We start from the raw sequence: 22287 nt of genomic DNA, 5'->3' as shown, positions 1-22287 counted from the left end.
ATCCATCAACTGATGAATGGATACAAAAACGTAGTCTATCCACACCATGGAACGCTATTTAGCCCTAAGAAGGAATGCAGTACTGATTCATGCCACAAGGATAAACCTTGAAAACATTATGCCAAAGAAGTCAGACAGAAAACGCCATATATTCTATGATTACATTTATGTGTGTCCAGCATAGGGAAATCCATAGAATTAGAAAGTAAATTAGTGGTTGTCAGAGGCTGAGGGCAAAAAGAATGTAGAGTAACTTCTAATGGGTATGGGGTTTCTTTTGGGGATGATGAAAATGATCTGGAATTAGTGGTGATGGTTGACAACCTTATGAATATACTAAAAACCACTGGATTGTATACTTTAAAAGGGTGAGTTTTATGGTATGTGAATTACATCTCAATAAAAAAATTAAATAGGAAATAAAAAACAACAACAGCACCTGGCATCTAACAGATACTGTTGGTGCCTCATCCACGGCCCCTTGTCTTTAACGTTTCAGTGCACTGGCATGGCTTCTAACTGCCAGCACCTGCATCTCTTAGCCTGAGGCTTTCTCTGGCTGCTGGAGCCTGCTCTGCCCACACATGTTGGCAGGCCAGAAAAGCCAGGGAATTCATGTTTTCTGGTGGCAGCTCTCAGCCAATGGGCGACAGGAGTTCGTGTAGGAATAGCACAGCTCCCTTCCCCCTCGGGCATGGTAACTCTGTTCCCAGAGTTTCATAACAGGACTAAGCTCCACTTTTCTACAGTGGTAACTTGCCTGGTTATACACTCTTTACTGCTTCCTTCTCTTCCTGGGCTCACTTCCCAACTCCCCTTCTGGTGTTTCCTGGGATCGCCTCCCTAATAAACTATTTGTACTTGAGTCCTTGTCCTAGCATCTGCTTCTAAGGGAACTCACACAAAACAGAGACGCTTAAAAATGTTAGCTATTATAGTTCACTCCCCACTTTCTACTCTGATCATTTCTCCACCCTAGATGAAAGGAATTCCTATTAAGTTCTTTTTTCTTTAATGGGGCTATACTCATCTGGAGACTCAAGGCTGGTGAAATACAAAAAACCAAAAGGCTAGGAGCTTCTGCTTTTGTTTAGAAGACTGACATAATGTTTCTACACTATCAGTGACAATGATGAAAAAATGCATATAAAAAACCATCAATAAATATGAGCAATTATTAATAGTTAATTCTTTATTTTCAAGTCAAATATTTCATCTCAATAGTTTAGCAGTTCTTGTGACCATTATATTCCTTAAAAACATATGTCAGAAAACCAATGGCTTGTATTGCATAGGGGAGCAGAATTTGTTACCCCAAAATGTGTCTCTTTGGCTTATTTTTAAGAACAAGACTCAGGAAGAAACTTTGACCTTCTCCCTAATTGCCTAACAGAATTTAAGATAGAAGGCCTATTCCAGAAAGGAGCTAATACCATAGATAACTATAGCATGATATGAACTAGGTGTGGTAGACAGGGAGGAACCTAGCAAGCCCATTTGATCAAAGTCCTCTCCATGTCTCATTGTCTTTGCAAGGCAATTTGTTTGGCAAACATTCGTTTTACCAAACACTGCTTTTCTATCTCCATGTGAATTGCCTTCCTCCCCTGTGAAGTCCCAAAACACTATCCCCAACATCCTCCTTTGTCTTTAGATGAAGATGGTATTTAAGGGGGTGGCTTCAGCCATTTTGGTGAGTTACTCAGTTTTCCTGGGTTTCTTCCATGTATTCATGTTATTAAACTTGTTTGATTTTCTCCTGTTATTCTGTCTCATGTCAATTTAATTCTTAGACCAGCCAGAAGGATGTAAAAGGGCAGAAGAAGATTTCATCCTTTGCCACAATTACCAGATCCAGTCTACAGACAGGTGATCTAAGGTGCAACACTGTTTGTTAAGACTACCTGGCAAACCAGTGGAAAGACAGGCCCAGGGGTCCAGCATATCCATGTTTTCTCTCCAGGCCCTGAGCAGATATGTCAGTAGATCACTATTCTGCTAAGCAGCTTTTCCCCAAGAAGGCCTTCAACTTAATGACATAGAACCTGAACAGAATTCTTTTTTTTTCTGCTTTTTCTCCCCAAATCCCCCTAGTACATAGTTGTATATTCTAGTTGTGAGTCCTTCTAGTTGTGGCATGTGGGATGCCACCTCAACATGGCCTAATGAGCGGTGCCATGTCCGTGCCCAGGATCCAAACCAGCGAAACCACCCTGGGCCGCGGAAGCGGAGCACGTGAACTTAACCACTCGGCCACAGGGCCGGCCCTCTGAACAGAATTCTTATTTGTTATCTTCTCAAGTCTCCAGGAAGCAGAACCTCTAAGTTCACTGTGTTTGTCAATCCCAGGCTGTGTTCTAGCCAGCTTGGCATTTAACTTAAATCCTTTCTGTTGTGATCCAAATCCACTAATTTCATGCTCACTGAGAGCCAACTATATACCAGGCCCTGTGCTAAATGCACAGGTACAATGGTGAGCAAGCCATAGAGCCTGTCCTCAAGGAGCTCACAGTCTTTAAGTCTGGACACTGACAAGAAATAGTAACACTTCTTTAGACCATGCTCATTTGCAAACCACTTCCATCCTATTTGCAAATCACCACCTGGCAGATTCTTACTTACAAAGCAATTTACCAAGTTGTAATCTACATCTGCTGGAACCTGCTGGCCCTGCAAGGACTCCATCAGGGAACTGTCTATAGCACAGTTTGATACTATAGGTGTATCATTCAGGACCTTCTGTATTGAACAGAGTGCGTCTCCTTCGTCTCCTGGGGCATTAGGCAGTATCTGAGTGGTGGAAGGGCCTGATGGTGACAGCAATACCTGAACCAGCATGGAGGCTGTAACTCACCTGGTGCTTCTGGAACTCCTGGACATATCTGGTCATCTCCTCCTCTGTCTGGGTCTGGGTCCCCTTCTGATTCTTTCCTGCAAGAAGAACCAAGACTTAGAGCAGTGGTGGCTAAAAGAAGCCAGTTAGGGATCCCACCAATATCTACTTTTTAGGCTCTCAATTTCATCTCCCATTTAACTCATGGAAGGAGAAGTGAATTACCCACATTTCTCTGAATATGAAGTGTCCTAGAGCCACTGACACCTCCAAAGTAACATACTGTAAACAAAGCAATCTACCTCCACTCTTCTCTGGCCTCTGTTCCTAGTGGCCCCTTCCACTGCTCCAGCATATCCCTGCCAGCAGCTGGCCCTGCAGAAAAAGCTATGGAGACAATCTGGATCCTGACTCCAGAAGTTCCTCTGGGGCAGTGACCCTCAACCATTCACATGCCCTCAATGTGTCCTGGAGAACGTTTGAAAATACAGTTGCTTAGATTCCACCTTCAGAGATTCTGATTTAATTGTTGTGAGGTGGAACCTGGGCACTAGGATTTTGTAAGTGCTCTCTGGGTGGTTTCATGTGCAGCTAGGGTTGATAACCACTGCAGCAATGTTTCCCAAACTTGCACAGTGATAAAAAAAAAAAAAATCCTACTATACATCTTAAAAACATAGGTTCCCAAGCTGCTCTTTTGTGGATTCTGATTCAGTAGATTTGGGATGGAATCTGCATGTTTATTGAGCACAGAAAATTTGTTGTTAGGGGGCTGGCCCGGTGGCGCAGCTGTTAAGTTCGCACGTTCCACTTCTCGGCGGCCCGGGGTTCACCGGTTCAGATCCCAGGTGCGGACATGGCACCACTTGGCATGCCATGCTGTGGTAGGCGTCCCAGGTATAAAGTAGAGGAAGATGGGCATGGATGTTAGCTCAGGGTCAGGCTTCCTCAGCAAAAAGAGGAGGATTGGCAGTAGTTAACTCAGCGCTAATCTTCCTCAAAAAAAAAAAAAAAAAGAGAGAAAGAAAATTTGTTTTTAGGAAACCCTGCTCAGCCCACCTACCTTCTGGCTTCAGCATCAATCTGCCCCTCACAGCAGTTTTCCTCGGCTCTGGCTCCACTTGGCTTCACATCTTGATGGCCCTTCTTTGCCCCATTGGGATTTGTGATCTAAGACCAGACTAACTTTCAGGTACTGACCTGAAAATGCCTTGGAATGCCACCTCTACAATGTCCTCTCATATCCATGGGCCACACCAAGATGCGCTCAGGCCCCTGTGGCACCACCATCTAGAATGCTCTTTATACCCATGTAGGGCTCTGAACCTGGGCCATCCCAGGAGGGTGGATGAGCTGTCCAGTGGGGCTGTGGAAATGGGCATTGTGCCACGGGGGTGATCATTTGGATTCTGTCTGATGCATGTGATGGGGCTCATTATCCAGATGACCATACTTATTCTGTAAACCAGCTGTTCACCAACTGCCTGTGTCTTAGAAATGGACGGCTACCTTTACTTGCCAGACCAGGAGCAGTTAGGTGTGGAGAGCTACTGCAGGGAGTTTTGGGAAGATGAGTATAGGACGCTTCCTGGTTGAGGCAGGCTGGGCAGTGTAGAGATGCTGGACTCTAGTGGTTCCAACATACTCTTTGGTTTCTGCACTGGCCCCCCTTTCTGGCATCTCTGTCTCCCCAACCCAACCTGCTCATGTCTCAACTATCTCTTTTTTTTAGGATTATCCAAATCTGTTAATTCAAAGAGGGTCTATGAATATTTTTCCTTTTTCTGCTGAGTATAGATGGCAAGGAGGAGTTGTTTTGTCTTCCAAACACCTCAGTTTTTTACACAGAGGACTTCCTAAGCTGTTGTAAGGGTTAAGTGAGTTACTATGAAAAGTTCTTAGAAGAGTGCCTGGCACATAGTTCTCACTAAACAAGTGTTTGCTTTCATTATTATTGTTACTATTCCAATCTCATATCAACATTTGATCTTGTCTTGGGTCTTGAACCTCTCTTGTTCCAAGCCTCTGGAGTGATTTTCGAAATTAATGCATTGAGCATAAGTGTTTTGCCCTCAATGCTGCCCCCTGGGAGCTCCGAGATTACAGGTCTGAGTCTGTCACTTGCTCCCAGCCCTGCACTCTTCTCCATCGTCCCTACCCTGACTTCTCTCATGGTGATTTCATGAAGGAAGCTCTCTCCCTGTTCTTTCTTTCTGCCTGAGGCTCAGCTCACCGTCACAGGTCATGGCTGTGCAGACCCAGTTGCCGCAGGCACACACACAGCGGTTACAGTCCACCTCGGTCTCAGCTCCATCCGCATATGTTTCATCCTCCAGAGCACACTCTGTTGGGACCAGAAAAAAGGGGCAACAGTTTAGGGTGATGGTGGAACAGGACATCTTGGCTATAGTCTATGCACATTACCCTTTTCCTAGACAAGACCTGCCTGTCCCCCAGAGGCAATATATCTGGGCAAATGCCACCATCAACCCAAGGATTTTTGGACCTGAACCTCAACATGGAGATGAAAGGCTGGGGCCCAGTGTAGAACTGTGGAAGGGAATTTTCTTAGAAATCTCTGGAGAGTTTCACCAATCCTCTCTATCTCGGTCCCTCAAAATGCCCCCACTCCCTACAATTCCCTCTTTCTTAGGTTAACATACTCTTTTCTGGAGGGTTAAAGGATGGATTGAGACACTTGAGGAACTCTTGGAAGCTGAGTTTCCAGTCAGCATTTTCATCAGACAGTTCAATGAGAGCATCAACACAGAGTCCTCTGAAACAAAACACAGGAGAAACATGTCAGTAAGACCTCAGCTTCACTCCTGAGGAAAGGAAAGAAGCATCAGGATCACATACACCTGGGGCCTCAGAGGAGGCCAAGAAGGTGACTATTAATGGAGAAAGTTTCTACACTGACTTCCCACAACCATTATCCATCCTGACTCCTATTAAGCATCCAGCCCTTGGCTTCTTATACTGGATGTCAGATCACTCAGGCTGTTCAAATGTTCCTCCCAAGATGACTAAAGTTTCCTAGATGGTTTTGTCCACGTTGATTGACAAATGTTTCACTACTGGCACACCTTCCACTAGCCATTGCTTTTCCCCATGGTATAAGCATCAAGTTAACCAGCATAGAAAATTAAAACAGAAGAGATAGGAACAGATGATATGAAAGGAATGTGTGATCTGAAAGAATACGGAGTTCAAGCAAGCATCACCACTATCACCGTTCTAGAAAGAGATCTTTCAGAAAAATTTTCTAGAACGCCAGCTCCCTCACTCTCCCCTTGGCCTGGATTCGGGCCCTGGCTCAATCACTCCCTGTTCAAATAGCCTTGAGCTGGTTATTCAACTGCTCTAAAGCTGTTTTCTCAACTGTAAAATGAGGACAAGGAGCCCTCCTTCACTGGGATGTTATAAGGATCAAACAGTGAACTTATAAAATACTACATGATTTCAGGTTATCAAAATATGAAGGATTTGCAGATATTATACTTTAAGGTAATAGACTATTATTAAGAAAGAATCCTTCTAGAATCTGGGCTTCATGCTTTGTACTTTTGAATGAAAGAAGTGTCTTTCCTGTTTTTAATTCTTACTGATGTACTGCAACCACACCAGAAGTTTCTTAGCAGTTAATTTTTATTAATATTTACTCTGGAATAATACAGAAAAGGAGAGAGACGTGCTCACATTTGTAACATTAGGGTTCTCTACATGAAATAGCACTGATTATCTTTAAAATCAGAACTAAAGCTATTTTAGACCCACAGCTAAATAATAAAGTCATTCCTTCAGAAAATTAACCATTAAAACATCACCCACAACACTCAGAAACAACTTTGCTCTGAGGCAACCTTGATAATTTATTTTAAAATTACCTTCTTCTATTCCTTGCAAGTTGTGGCCAAAAACAATAACTGCCTGATCAGATATCAGTGGTGCTTACTATATAATTAGTGAATAATGTTCACAGAATGGACCAGGACAGAATTCCTATTTTAATTTTTACTTCACATTGACACTGGTGGCTCCTCTGCAGGCAGGAGGGGGCTCACATCCCGTCTCCCATCCAGCCTTCCCTTGGTGGACCCCTCCCTGACCCCTCCCTCCATTCACCTAAGCAGCTTGTTGTTCTCCTGGTCTGCATAGGTGGTGATGTTGATGGCAGTTTCATTCTGCTCCACAAATTTCAGGAATTCGCTGGAGTCCAAGCGAGAGTCACCATTATCAAAGTTCTAGAAAGCAGATGAAGAAATTTTTCATGAAAGTTTTGTAGAACTCGGGTTCCATCATTCCCCCATTTGGCTTGGCCCTTCTCTGGTTCATCTTCTTCTTGACATGTTCCAAACCTGCCCTGGACTGGCCTCAGAGAGTTACAGCAACCAGGCTCGAAGCCCTGGGGCACCCAGAGGAGCACCTGCACTCCAAGATGAGAGAGTGAAAGTGCCTGGATGGAGGCCATGGAGGGCCTTTGAAACCCAGACCCTGCTTGGGGGGGCAGCCTGAACACAGGTCCACGTGGCCCAAGCAGCCTGGGGTGCTTGAGAAGCCTGGGGAGCTTGAGAGCACTCTGGAGCTCCATCCCTGACATGCCCTGCAGACATTCTTGACGTTACCTCTGGGTCCAGGTCAGCCACCACACCACGTTCTCAAACCCTAAAGAACACGTAACAACAAAGTTGTGCATCAGAATCTCAGCAGCAGAGCCCATGATGCGTATTTCTAACAAGCTGCTTGGGAAGGATGAGGCGACCCTCAGAGCTCACTATGGGAGCCACAGGGCCATTTCTTGCTGCTTGATTTCCAGCCTCCCTGACCTGCCCTAAGTGCTTAACTTTCACAGGTACCTCTAAACGACCACAGTGGGGAGAAGTCAAAGACAAAGGCCCCACATTGCTAACCTGCAGGCAGAGGTGGTACAAAGCCCCCCACCCCTCTGCCCTGTGCTGTGGGCCCTACTGTAGATGTGTGCACAGGTGCTTGATTACCTGGCGTAGGCGGTCCTCACAACCCAGCTGATATCCTGAGCATGAGCAAGAGTATAGCAAGCTCAGGAATTGACCCCCCTTTGGCAGGATGCTAAACAGAGACCTGAGCTATCTGGGACCATTCAAGATGCCCAGGCCCTAGCTACAGGAGGGAAGTATCAATTTTAAGGCTCAGATCAAATTCCAAGTTGGACATTGCTGTTCTCCTAAATAGTTCCAATGGGAAAAAAATTTTCTCAAAATTCTTTCCCTATGCTGCCTCTTACCACTGCCCTGGGAAATAATCAGCAGCCCAATGTTACTTTCAAGGTGGCTTCCCAGATGGTGTAAGGGGTTCTGGAAGAAAAGTCTGTACAGGTTTCCAAGGAGCAGGGAAAGATACAGCCATTGACTCTCCTTCCATGACTGTCACGTGTCACATGTATTCCACTCTAAGGTTGTAAATCTTTCGTTGGCATGCATAATAACAGGTATGTATAAAACAACTATGCAGGCCCTTGCTCAGTACCTACTTATTATTCTTGTCCTAATCCCTAGGAACAGGTCTCAGATGCTCCCAGTCACTCAACATTCACCCTAAGGAAACTTCCCTAAGTGTTCACCTTGTGAGGTCTTGATTAGTTAATGGAAAGAAATGAAATATGGCTGGCCAGGTGCCACTCTTAGTAGCACAGGTCTTTCTTGAGTCCAAATGTTCTAAGTGCTGGACAGACCAGAGCAACCCTCATGGACCCCAATACCATCAAGGCTTGATGACAGCGAGTGCAAGGAGGGGAACAGTCCAGCAAGGGCTGCAGACCCAGAGGGCACCAGTGGGTACCTGGGACCCAAGCAGCTCTCAAAAGGCAGTACTGAGGGCTCACACTTCACGTTCAGTGGGACCAGAATCCAGGCCTGAAGCCGAGAGGAGGTGCCAGCCTGCCTGTACTCTCCTTTCATGAGGGCCCAGCTGGGCCTCCCCAGGCCAGATCTGCAGGTGGAATCCACAGGAAAACAGAGGTCTGGTCCCTGTCCCAGAAACAGCCTGGAATGCTGACGGGGCCTGCCTGGGAGGTCATGATCTTAGACCATGAACCAACCCAATTCACTGGGCCTCTGTTCAGCCACCCAGTTACAAAGGCAGTCCTCTGCATGCCTGCATCTCCCAGCTGTATACTTGAGAACCCTTTTCTTCTATGTAACCATAGAGTTATGGAAAGGCAGGAAGATTATGTTATAAAACCCATATTTGGGGCTTACTGCAAGTTTGGAGACTGTTCAGAGGAGATGGGCAAGGCCAGGCGCTCACACACACAGCAGCTGGGGCGACGAGGGACACGATACCAGGGTGAGGAAGGTCAGAAGGCGGTGCTGCACTTCAGCCCTGGCCACCAGGAGTCTGCCACCTGGCCTTCAGGGTGCGTGTGACATGGCCATGAAAGGCTCTTTCTTCCTGGGTCTCCCCTCTTCATTCTGTTATGCTTTCACCTAAGAACTCGTGGCTAATCACCAAGTGAGGTGAGAGTCTGATTTTAGTCTTATTCAAGTTCTGATTAGATTTGCTTTTCAACTAATTTTGAAATAAGGAAAGTCAGCTGGGCTGGAAGGCAGTTCACTGGTTCAGAAAATGTCTGAGATATCAGCTCTCTCACCCACGGGCAGCTGTTTGCCTGGTGGGAATGAGTCTCCCTTTGAAGATGGCACCACATGGGACTCTGACTTTCATCAAAAGGAGATAGTGAAAACCCTTATTTTGTCAGAAAACACTGCCAGAGTGTTTGGGAAGAGCGAGCGTTGTGTTTGTCAGTCATGACTGAGCTGTCTGGGTTGAGAGTGAGAACGCCCCAGAGAAAAGCTACCTTCTCAAGCGGCCTGGTGGTTTTCAGACAGGAGCCTGCGGAGTTAAGTTATTGCCAGAGAAAGTGGAGATGTGTTGAGGGTGGTGTGGGGCCCAGCTACTTGGGAATCAAATTAATAAGAGCTGTCAGTGATGCCTGAGGCAGGGTGCCAGCCATGAAGGGGCCACTACAAATGGTTACAAGGTCCCAAGAGGCCCCTTGGAAAGAGTGTCCTGGGCCCCAGGGCTCTTGTGCTGTAACGCCCATTGCAAAGTCACTGCTCACAACAGACCTGGCAGGTGCTGCTTACTCAGCTTTTGAAAAATCGTTTTCTTTAAGTTACTTTCTGCTCCTGTCTGACTCTCCTAGCTCAGTAACACGATGTGTTTTTCTCTAGATAAGGAATCACCTCCTGCTCCAAGGGCTCTGTAATATGGGAGTGGCTGAGATAGGGGACAGAGTGAGAAGGGCTGAGCTTTCTCTTCCAGGTTCCATCTCAAACAATTGGCATCCAGAGAGATTTACTTTCTGTCACAGAAGAGAGGAACCTCTATCTAAAGACAGTAACACAAGCGAAGTCTTAAACGACCAGGTATTTCAATCCAACCCATTATTTCTCCATCTGTGGGGTCCATAAGTTCAGTTAGAAAGAGGAATCCACAGACTAGGCTGGTGTTGACCACACTAGGTGGCCACTGAGCTGCCAAGAAGTCCCTCATGTATCTCGGGTTGCTCCTGAGTCTGGGCTGGTTAGGCCCTGGGACAGCAGGTCCTGGAGGCACATGAGGGCATGCACATCTGGGGATGACCTTCTGAAGGCATCTACCCAGAGGAGTGTGTCTGTAAGCGAAGGGGGCTTTTGTGCTTATGTGGGAAGGTGGGTATCTGAATGTGTGTGTCTGTGTGTAGGATGTGTCTCTGTATGGCATGCACATCTCTGTATGTGGTGTATCTGTGTCTGTGCTTCTGGGTGTGGTATGTTTATCTCCGAGTGCGATGTGCGTGTGTCTGTGTTCTTGTCAATCAGCTGGAAGAGCGCCCTTAACTGCTTCTTCTAACACATCTCTCTAGCTCTCTGAAAGATCTCTATCCATGGCAGCCCTACTCATTGCTAAATTCTATTTCCTCTCTCATTTTCCTTTTTGAAAGCAGCATCTCTCCTGGCCCTAATTGGAACAAGCCGTCTCTTCAACTAAATACGATGAGAGCAGCAATATCTAGGTTGATGAAGAATCCTGGACCCATGAAGTACCAGTCCCTTGACTCTTCTCAGATGAAGAGATCTCTGCAGCCCACGGATGGTCAAGTTAATGACTTAGACAATGTCAAACTGGGGTGGGAAAGAGGCTGAAGCAGCCTGGGTCTGGGTGAGATCAGAAGCTATTTTGCATCAGCAGCCAGCTCTATAAGGTGTCATATGGGATTGGGGGATAGAGCCTGGACATATTTTTCAAGGACAGGCTCTCTAAGACCTTTCTTTGTGCTTTAACTGCCCAAAGGGAGCAGTTAAATTTGTGTTAGATCCCAAAGGCTTGACTCCTGGAGTCCCACTGATCCAGCTGGTCAGGAGGCAACTATCACTGTATCAAAGCTCCATGGAATGATCTGCGATGAGGAAACAATTGGGGACTCTAGGCAGGTTTATATTTCCTCGTGCTCTGGGGAGACACGATCAGGCAAAGGGAAAAGAAATCTCCCCTTCGCTGGGGCTGAACAGTCTTTGACTTCAACTCAGGATTACCTTAAAGTACTTGTCTAGGATTTCACTGTAGTTGCTGCCTTTCGAGAACCAGCCATCTGGAATGATCTCCGCTTCCAGCCACTGGATGATGCGACGCCGGAGCTCATCGCGGTTGGACTGATAGCAAACGACTGCAGAAAAGGGGAAGAGGTCAGCCGAGCGGTGAGGAACCCAATATCACCAGCACTCCCTATGTGGGAGGCTGAGTGCCTGGGGCTCTGCATGCATCATCTCACTGAGTTTTCACAGCACTCCAGGGAACAGGAATATCCCAGAGGAGTCGACCCAGGTATACACTGGAAAACATCCAACCCAGGAGTCAAGCTCACGTCTCTAAAAAATTTATAAAGACTGAGAATATTGAACAGAGAGATTATGCTGCTTAGGTGAGAAAGAAGAAGAGCGGAAAAATAAAGGACATTTTCATTAATTTTAGGAAGCTGAGGAAAAAGAAAGCCATCAATCGATAGAACAGCTCTCTTGGCTCAAAGATGAGCTGAAAGCATAAATGAATAAATGACAACATTACAATTCTTTATGCCGCTGGATTTCTGGTTCTCTCTCTATAGCTTTTCCCTCTCTCACCAACTGGGTCTATGAGAACTTTCTCTCACTTAAAATGTTACCCTGCCTGCATTTCCTTTATTATAAACAACAGAAAACAAGGCCAAGGAAGTGCACTGAAGCCCTGCTCTGGACAGCTGTTGTAACCACATGGAAACAACAGGTGGGGTGAAAGTTGGGTGGATGGGGAAGCAGAGAAGGGAAGGCCATGGCAAAATGGAATTTCTGGAAGACAACACATGTTCAGATGTGAAAAGGGCACTGAGCTAGGGGAATGCAAATCCAGACACTTGTCCCCACTCTGCTACCTCCTACCTGTGAGACTCAGGGAAATCAGTTAACCTCTCTGAGCCTCAATTTCCTCTTCTATAAGGTAATTACAAGAAGATGTACCTCGCCAGGTCATCGTGAAGATCTAAGGAAAAGTATACGCTAAGGGGGTCTGTAACCATAAATCATGATGAAATTTTAATTTTTATTCATAGAAAACCATGGAAGAAGTCAAACTGGTATTTCCAATTATCCCCTTTCAAAAGAGTTATGCCTTCTCATTCTGCTCGTTCGTCCTGTGACATCAGCACGTCTCACAGCGAGTACTGGAGGAAGGACTCAGTGGCTTTCCTGTTGCTGGCAAAAATGGAAAACACAGCCAACATTCTGACCCAACCAGCTGCTTCAGATGGCAAACACAAAAAAATGCAGTTTTGCAGCTTTTCTGAGCTGTGTTGAGGGCAACCAGTTCTGGGTCACCAGTTCTGACACACAGAAGATCTTGTGAGCTCTGCCAGGGACTGTGGAACGTGAAATTTCCGTCACGAAAGGCATTTCCTCCCTAAGATGCACCCTGTAGAAAACACAGGCACTCACCTGGGCTGGCAGATGGACTGACAGATTTCTTCTCTGCAAGACAAAAGGAGAAAATGCATAATGCAAAGTGAAGAAAAAAGAAAATTCCTGTGCATTGCTAGGATTAAAACTGCCCGCATGAAGGGGGCCGCGTGTAACCTTTTCATCACTGTCTTGAGTCCTTGCTCCTTTCCTTCTTCCAGGGCCCAAGTATGGGGACCCTTCCTTTCCTGCTTTGTTTGACATTTTGAGGCCCCTGAGTTGCCCTCCTGCTCTCCACCTCCTCCTGTTAGCTTGAGGGGTGGGGGTGGGTCGCTGGGACTTTGAGAACTCATATGGAACCACTACAGACTCATACGTATCAGGGAAATGGAGTGGAGACCAACATGTGCAAAAGAGCTTCTTGTTTCTCCAGGAAAGTTCAAGACTGAGAGGGGCTGGGCAGGGCGGCGGCTGGTGTCTAATTAGCAACAAGCTTGGGACCCGTTCCCTCTTATCCTAATGACAATGGCTTGAGCGTAAAATAGAGGAAATATAATACTACCAGGGCTGAGAGGTGCCCGAATTTAAAAAGCATGGGAAAAGTAAAATTTACCTGCTTTCTAAAAAGGTACAGAATTCATTTAAACATTTTCTTATTAGTATTGATTATTGATTTTTGATGTGGTCTCCTATCACTACCAGCTGCAGACAGTGCTAGAAGCCACCCTGGGGGTCTGATGCAGGAAACTCCGGGTAGAGGCCTGGGCCATCCAGGGCAAAGCCAGCAGGCTCATGAACGCTAAGAGGATGTGTTTTTAAGGAACTGGGTGGTCTCCACAGCTTTGGGTGCTGCGGTCAGGGTGGAAAGGACTCCAGGAAGCCAGGCCACACTGCCCTGTTCCCTGGCTCCCCATGGCTGAGTTGCCATGCAGTGGTGAGAGCACTGCTTACCTTTGCAGTGTCCGTCATAATCGACCTGGATTTTGGACCCAGTGAGGCAGGCGTCTCGATGCAGCTCACAGTGGTTGAGGTAGGTCTTGCCATTGCTGCCACACACAGGCCTCTTGTGAGGTTTGCATTGCTGAAACAGACCCGCAGAGGATGAGCGTGCAAAGGTGTGTGTGTGCACACACACACACGCACACAGAGCCGTCTTGTGAGGGGACTCCCCACCAGCAGAGAGGGCCTCTGTCCCAGCAGGGCATTGGGAGCCCCAGCTCTGGCACCAGTGACCCTACCCACTTAATCAATGCTGGAGGCACTCCGTCACCTCGCAGCTCCGCATGGCCCTCTGTGCTGATCCTGGTTCGGGGCCATCTCTTCTACTCAGTGAAGAAATAGACCTCCTTGCCCCCAACCAGGTCAATTAGCAAGAAGAGCATTTTATTAGAAATCAGGAATTTGGATTCCCTGTCACTTTGTCTAAAGTCACACAAAGTCTCTGTATAATCTAAGATCCCTTAAAATTCCAACATTCTACGACACAAAACAGCCAGAGCTGAGAGCTGGGCATGTGGAGAGACTGAATGACAGGCCTTCCCTTCACACAGCCTTCCCCCAGTTCTTCAGTTATTTCGGGGCTGAATTATAGGGTACTTTGCTCTCTTGCTTTGTTTAGTATTTGGGGGCCATTCTGTTTTCCTCTTAATCTCGCACGCCTGTTGTGAGGTGGGGGTGGGGAGGCCTGGTCTTTGTGAAGAAACAGAGAATCATGATGGACAGGAAAACAGACTCGAGTTCACTTGGCAACTCGATTCTGCTTTGGCTAAAGTGCCACGGTCATCGGCAAGCTTGGTTTCTTTAGATTTTTGTGGTTTTTGAAAGCGGAAACAGGGAAGCAAGTTCAGCTCAGACTTAATAAAGGCAGCAAAGCAAGAGAGAGCAGACGTGGCGAAAAGAAACACAGAATACTGGAACCGGAAGGTGGCCCAACCTCTCCAGTTTACAGACGAGAATACCAAAGCCCAGAAAGATCGGGCCGGCCCGGTGGCTCAGCGGTTAAGTTTGCACGTTCCTCTTCTCTGTGGCCCAAGGTTCGCCAGTTCAGATCCCGGGTGCAGACATGGCACCATTTGGCAAAAGCCATGCTGTGGTAGGCGTCCCACGTATGAAATAGGGGAAAATGGGCAAGGATGTTAGCTCAGGGCCAGTCTTCCTCAGCAAAAAGAGGAAGATTGGCAGTAGTTAGCTCAGGGCTAATCTTCCTCAAAAAACCAAACAAACAAACAAACAGAAAGATGAACTTCCCTTCCCAGTACTTATTATCGAGTTCCACCTATGTGCTGGGCCAGGGGCACAGCCAGACACGGTCTCTGTCTTCATGGCATCCAGTGACATCTCACTTGCTCAAAATCATACAACTATACAGTGCTGAGCTGAGACTAGATGCCAGGTTTCCAGACCTTAAGTCTGGGCTCAGTGTACCACATGGTGGCCAGGTACACCTCTCTGAGGACCTCCCAGTGGCCCCAGCAGATCTGGTCTTCAGGTTTCTGAGTCAGGGGACTTTCTTGCTGGGGCAATGGGTCAGGATCCTTCACCTGGGGACTTAGGTGGGTGTATTTATTTGCAGAAAGAGAGATGTATTTCCAGGCATGGGTTGGTTTGACAGAAAGGGGAAAAAAGGGCACACATCCAGGTTATTCACATTTGCCTGAAGAGCAAGAACTTATCAGAATCCTGCTTATGGAGGAAGTATTTCTCAAAAGCTCACTTTGCTTTTTAAACTTCACTGAAAACCACACCAAACCTGAAAAATCTGCATTCTGTCTAGTATTTTTAAAATAATTTACGTGTCTTTTGACCTAGCAAGTCCTACTGGGAATCAATCCTCCAGAGATAAAGGCAGCTGCATGTAAGGATGCTATTGTTTGTAGTAGTAAACAACCCATGAAACAACCTACATGTCCATCTACAGGAAAATGGTTATATAAATCTGGTTCTTTTATAAACTAAATATTATGCAGCTGTTAAAAAATGAGTGAGAACCATATGTGCTGACCTGGAGGGTATCTGTGACATATTAATGAGTACAAAATGCAACCTGCATGTATCTAAGTGTATATATATATAATGATCTCATTTTGGTATAAAATAGGGGGAAACTCTATGGGTTTATCATAGCAAAGAAAAAAAAATGTGAAACAAATATATACCAAACTGTTAACACTGGTTATCTCAAACTAATGGAATTTGGGAGTTAGAGAGAAGATTATTAATTTTACGTTTGTACAAATGTCTGTACTATTTGACTTATAAAAAGCAATTGTTAACTTTGTAATTTAAAAATCTTATAAAGCTAAACCTTTTTTTTTGAGGAAGATTGGCCCTGAGCTGACATTTGTGCCCAATCTTTCTCTATTTTATACGTGGGATGCCTGCCACAGTGTGGCTTGATAAGGGGTGCGCCAGGTCTGTGCCTGGGATCCAAACTGGCAAACCCTGGGCCACTGAAGTGGTGCATGCAAACTCAACTGCTACGCCACCAGGCCGGCCCCTAAAGCTAAACATTTTTTAAGAAAAGAAAAAACATCCTTGCATTTACATCTGATTTTTAATTCCTGGGATGAAAATTCCACGTCTTTCAGACAAACAAGGTGTATTTTCATAAAGATGATGAAATCGTTGGCACTACTGTGACAGGTAGCTCCAGCAAGGCAGCCACACTGGCTTCCCTTGGCCACTGTCTTCTGGCTCCTGACCTCAGGACTTACCTCGATGCAGAGGCAGGTGGGTTCTCCCTTCTCTGTGACAGCACATTCCCGGCCGGCTCCACAAAACACATTGGCACAGATCATGGATTTGCTCCTAAGTTCTTCCTAAAACATAAAATCATAAAGGAAGCCATGTCACTGAGATAAGCCCATCACAGGATGAACCAGTCGTGGTGATTACCTTTCAGGCTCGGGCCATGGTCTGGAATCTTGGTTCATGGGGTTGAAGGGTTCTGCATAGCCAGAAGCTGTCCCTAACAGCCAGCACCAGCCTTGCTGGTACTCCTCCAACCCAGGCCCAGCCACCTCTGAGTCCCCAAGATTGTTTCTTGAAAAACAAGAGCTCCTTTCTTGCATGCTTCCTTTCTTCTAAAAAAGTTTATTGAGCGTCCATTATATGCCAATAGTACTCTAAGGACTGTCGATATAAAGGCACAGTCCCTGTCCTCGCGAAGCTCCGTGACTCTCCGAGGAAACACAACTAAAGAGACCTTTAGGAAGCAACATGGAAGTGCAACCACAGGAGCATCAGGGAGCTGAAGGGGAGGAGAGGGCGAGAATCAAGTAAGACTTTCTGAAGATAGGATGCCTTAACTGATTCTTAAAGGATGAGAAGAGCAACCTAGGCAGAAATGGAAACATTTGAGAGAAATATGGATATCCGAAGGACTAAAATCTCACTGAGTAGCATTCAAGGCAATATCATCTCAAAAGGAAAAGAAGGATGGCTAAACCACTGGAAACATGGATCTGCTGTGACTCAGCATGGTCTTATTCAGCCCCTGTCCACGTCCACCTCTGGCTTCAAGACCAGGAGGGCCAAACCACCTGACAGACTGTAGAACCATCCTTAAGCCACTTGTGGTCAGACATTCATGTTCAGACATATGCAGCAGAAGTGACAAGGCAGGGAATGGTCCCAGTTTATGCCACTGAAAATGTGGGTGTTCATAGGCATTAATCTGTTGGTGACACATTCCTTCCCTCACATTAATTGGTGGCAGAAAGCCAGCCTCAACGCATTTTCCACTCAGGCCAGCAACAGTGGTGGTTGAATGAAGGAAAATGTGATTTCTCCAGTCTCCCTCCCTGACTGGCTGGGCAGGCAGAGTCACCACAGGCTTCCGGGCCCCTGCCCACTGTGGTAGCATTGGCTGTAACAAAACCAACAAAGACGGCAGGAGCTGTGATGGGGTCATGGGACTGGCTGTAGTGAAGGCGGGGATGGAACCTCAGATTTCATCCTTTGGGCCATGTCTACCATGTCATGCAGAGAACTCACACCCACAAAGCTTCTAACAGTAAAATTCTTATGGTCAGTAAATGTTTTTTATCCAAGAACAGGTCAAAGAAAGCAAAAAACAAAGTAGATGTTGAGAGCTAAGGGGATGTGTCCAATACAGCTGGGCTGCTGCCACCCGGAGGCTGCTTTGCAAACTCCAAGTCATTATCATCTCTCTCAGCCATCTTGCCTGTCATGCAGGGCTCCCATTGGTCTAGAAGCCCTTGCCATGCTCACATTTCATTGGTCCACATGCTGTTGCTAAACCCATTCTTTTCTGGATGTTGCTAAGGAGAAATGAATAAAGCTGGCAGGCAGAGAAGAAAAGAGGAAGTAATTCCCAGAAGGCTGGGAGAGCTGTTGTTTCCTAAACAAGGAATGGAGATAAAATCAAGCATATTCTCCAGGCAGGTCCCTCTTGGAAACTGTGCCTGGCAATGGAAAGCAACTCTAAAAAGGAAGAGGAACAGGCTATCGCTGACCAGTGTAAGAAAATCTCAGAGATGACTGTGTTCTGCTCTCCCCTTCACGACACAATACACTAACCAAGGGATACAGACAAATCGATGCCCCTCCGTGGGTGTGGCACATGAGTTACAGACACACAAAGGCATAAAAAAGCACACTGACATATACCTACACTCACAGACACACACAGTTCCATGGGCCGACACCCACAAACCTTTACCACTCACTAGCTGTGTGTTCATAACTAGTCACTTTAATTCTGTGAGCCTCAGTTTCCTCATCTGTAAAATGTAAATACCAGCCCTGCCCTGTGAAGATGAAATGAGATAGTATGTTTGGAACTGCATTGTAGTTCAAACTGCCTGTGAAAAGTGTTACGTTAATGCTTCCAGAGCTTCCTGCAATAGCCTGTGGCATTTATAGAGCCTCCTTTCATCTTAAGTTGTTTTTAGTGAATATTAAAAATAAAAGCTTTTACTTATAGGCTGAATTCATCCCAAGTCATTTTTCAGAAATAGTTCTCAAAAATCCATTTGAGGAAATAGATACTCTTTACTTAAAATAGAAACTAATATTTACATTACAATTAAAATTTACAAAGTGTTTGCATACATATGATTTCATCTTACACTGTGAACAACCCTGCAAGAATATGTATATTATGAACTCCATTTTACAGATGAGGAAACTGAAGACTGGAAAGGTCAAGTAACTTGCCCAAGGTCCCAAAGCTAACAATGGGAGGAGCTGGTCTTCCAACTCAGATCTTCAGACGACAGACGACTAAGCTCCCTTTTATAAATACTGGGCACCCTGCAAGGGGATTTCTATTATCCAGTATCTTATACAAGCTCTACAACACCACCATAACTATCCCAATTTTACAGATGAGGGAACTGAGCTTTAGAGGTTAAATAACCAGAAAGTGGCAGAGCTAGGATTCCACCCAACCAAAGGGAACGCTGTTTTTTTAGATTCAATTTATTTTCATATCCAGAAGACTTAAGGTTAAGGAAATGATGATAGAGATTTGACTTGCATAATTAGCAAATATCGGGAAAAGTGCTTAAGAGTTCGTCAGAGACTTAGACTCGAATTCCCACGTCCCTCCTCTGCCCCTTATTTGCCACTGGTTTTGGGAAGGCACTCTCTTTAAACCTCGGTTTCCTCGTGTGGAAAATGGGACCATGAATTCCTGCAAGGGCTGCATGAGGACTCGATGAGCACGAGGACTCGATGAGCATGAGGACTCGATGAGCATGAGGACTCGATGAGCATGAGGACTCGATGAGCGTGCGGCATGCAGCAGAGTGCCGGCAACACCGCTGGAAGCAGCCATTGTTACAGTGGGTACTGATTTTCAGACAACTTCTCCACTGAGATGTTGTTGTCACCTTGGGCTGTCATGTCCCCACCCACCTTCCCTTACACTGGAATGAAAATACCGAGAGTAGGGGGACTGGCTGAGTGAAAAAAAGGAAGCCCCCTCCCCGCCATCCTGTCTGAAGACCACAGAGAAATGCTAGTTACACAAGCATTCCTCTTTGCAGGTGGCACATCTGTCAATAGGTGGCAATCTCTCTCTTTGTCTCGCAGAGCCAGAGCCGCAATGCAGAAGCGCAGCCTCACCTCCTGTGGCCCAGCTCTGTCCTCCCAGTGAGATGTGGTGTCCTGAGGTGGAGAACAGGGTGGCCACCCCACAGGCACAGGCAGCGGGGCCCAAGAACTGGGGATCTGCCCAATGGGGGAAGAATGTCTAACCTGAAGCCTGCAGAGCCCTCCCCGGTTCTTCCCACTCACAGGCATGCTTTAATGCAGAAATCAATAATAAAGCAAATTACGCCATTGAAAGCCCTTCTCCAAGCCCTATCTTCTCTGGGTGCAGGAATGTCAGGAGCATCTCTGAGGCTCTGGAAAGTTCCTTAGGGCGGTAGGTGGTCTTACCCATCTGCTGAGTGACTGACTTTGAGTGGAGAAGAACATCTTGAGAGGCGATGAGCATGGCATGAACGTGCTCATGGGACAGGGCAACGACTGCCTGGTAGGGAGGGGTGTGGCAAGGAAGAGAGAGATGAGGCAAGGCGGCAGGCGGCAGATGGCAGGGAGGCAGGTCTCGCCAGCCGACCCGAGGGGCTCTCCATGGATCTGGTGGGCAGTGAGGACCTTGGGAAGTTAGGGATCTGGCAGGTGAAATGATGAATGTGGTGTTTTGGAATATTAATTTGTGTCTGGTCCCTTCCAACTTGGAAATTCCCACTCAAAATGCCGGGCATCCTGGATGGAGAGACTGGAGGCAGGGAACCTGCCAAGTATAAGGCAGTGATCTTGTGCCAGGTGACAAGGGCCTACGGCCAATGCTAGTATTAATTACAGCACCTACAGCTGAGTGAGGCTGTTCAGATACCTCTATCCTCACAGCTTCTGTGCAGGTTTCGCTATTTTTAGTCCCATGTAACAGATGGGGAGGAATTTAAGATTCAGAAAAGCTCTGGGATGTACAGAGGCCACAGAAATAGTGAGAGCTGAGATAGGACTGGAACACAGGTCAGTTTGACCCCAGAACCTCGATATTGCTGTGGGGAGCATTCAAAGGAACGAGCTGTGGGGAGAGGGTACAGCTACGAGGGCTGCACAGGGGGAGAGAGAGCACAGGGCACAATGCCATTCTCGTAAAGGAAACAGAATTGTTTGCATTACCACCATAACAATTTTAGGAATTAGGTCCCAAGGGTGTATGAGAATTCTATCTACATGTAGATAACCACACAGGCATATGGATATTCTCTGGGAGTGTGGGGTCACAGGTAAATGAACCCATGAGTCTGAATGTACCTGTGAGAGTGTGCTTGACTGAGTGGGGAGAGAGGCCATGTTCTGGAAGTGTGAATACAATGATAAAAATTGACAAAATACTTGCTTCCAGTGGCAAAACATCAGGTTTCTAGCTTTATCCTTCCGCATCACCTCCCTGACTTGCTTCTATGTTGTTTTCATTAAGCATTGCATGCCATGCTCCAGGGGTTTGGTCTCATGGTTAATTTTCACAATGCCAACTCCCCTTGGTAAAAGACCAGCTGGAAACAGTGCTGACTTTTTTTTCCTTTTTTTTTCTTTTGGTGAAGAAGATTGGCCCCTGAGCTAACATCTGTGCACATCTCCCTCTATTTTGTATGTGGGAAGCTGCCACTGCATGGCTTGATGAGCAGTATGTAGGTCCACATCCAGGATCTGAACCTGCGAACCCGAGGCCACCAAAGTGGAGCTTGTGAACTTAACCACTCACTATGCCACTAGGCCAGCCCCAAGGAACAGTGCTGACTTTTACTGGAGAAAGAAAACTGAGCAACTGTCAGCCCCTGCATGGTAATAATGATATTTTACACTTGTACAGCAATTTCAATTAGCCTGTAATTTTTACTATCATTTTTGATTCTCAAAGCCTTTAGGATAGGCAGGCAGGGGTTACCTCTAGGGCACTTCCAAATGTAACATCCTATGATGAAGAAACTGAGGCTCATGGCTACCTGTGAGCAGTCCAAGACCTCATGGTTGCAGAGCTGGGTCCTGGCCCGAGGTCTCCGGACTTCAATTGTAGCCCTCTTTCCACTAAACTACTTTGACTCTTTACAAATCAAAGCTTGGAAAGGTGTCGTCTTGGATCCACGGTCTAAAAAGACAGAAATTATTTTTGCAACTGAAAAAGATCCTTTTCAAAGCAAAGGGAAAAGCAAGTTATTTGCAAAACCACCAGTAGAGGTGATAGCGTGTCTGAGTTTCTGGGCCGACTAGCATTAAGTCTGAACATAAAATACGCTTTGAATGTTTAAAAAAGTCTTCTGAAGTGAAACAATTTCTGGAAGAACAGTGTGCTTTGGCAGGGGACGAAGCTTATAAGCAAAGCCATAAAACTGTCAGTTTAATATACCATCATTTCACTAAAGTGAACTGGGTTGGCTCTGTCCCTCCATCCTTTTCCTCCTTTCCAACTTTCTTTCTGGGAAAAAAAAACCCAGCCCTACACACGCCAAGGTGAAATTTTGGCTC

General features: G+C 46.2%; 1 protein-coding gene across 1 annotated transcript in view; it reads right to left on the bottom strand.

Annotated features, from left to right (window-relative positions):
* The window catches only part of FSTL1 (follistatin like 1), a 54403-nt gene that overhangs the window by 3541 nt on the left and 28575 nt on the right, over positions 1-22287 (bottom strand). The window contains exons 3-10 of the mRNA XM_001500510.7: positions 16494-16598; positions 13732-13861; positions 12820-12852; positions 11389-11519; positions 6959-7077; positions 5497-5609; positions 5067-5177; positions 2855-2931 (exon numbers count right to left, since the gene is read on the bottom strand). Of these exons, the coding sequence (XP_001500560.2) occupies positions 2855-2931; positions 5067-5177; positions 5497-5609; positions 6959-7077; positions 11389-11519; positions 12820-12852; positions 13732-13861; positions 16494-16598 (819 nt within the window). The remainder of the gene's footprint in view (positions 1-2854; positions 2932-5066; positions 5178-5496; positions 5610-6958; positions 7078-11388; positions 11520-12819; positions 12853-13731; positions 13862-16493; positions 16599-22287) is intronic.

This window comes from Equus caballus, chromosome 19 (assembly GCF_041296265.1).
Source record: "Equus caballus isolate H_3958 breed thoroughbred chromosome 19, TB-T2T, whole genome shotgun sequence".
In the NCBI taxonomy this organism is placed as follows: Eukaryota; Metazoa; Chordata; class Mammalia; order Perissodactyla; family Equidae; genus Equus; species Equus caballus.
The sequence above is the reverse complement of the archived record's forward strand: the minus strand, read 5'-3'. Positions and strand labels throughout refer to the sequence as shown.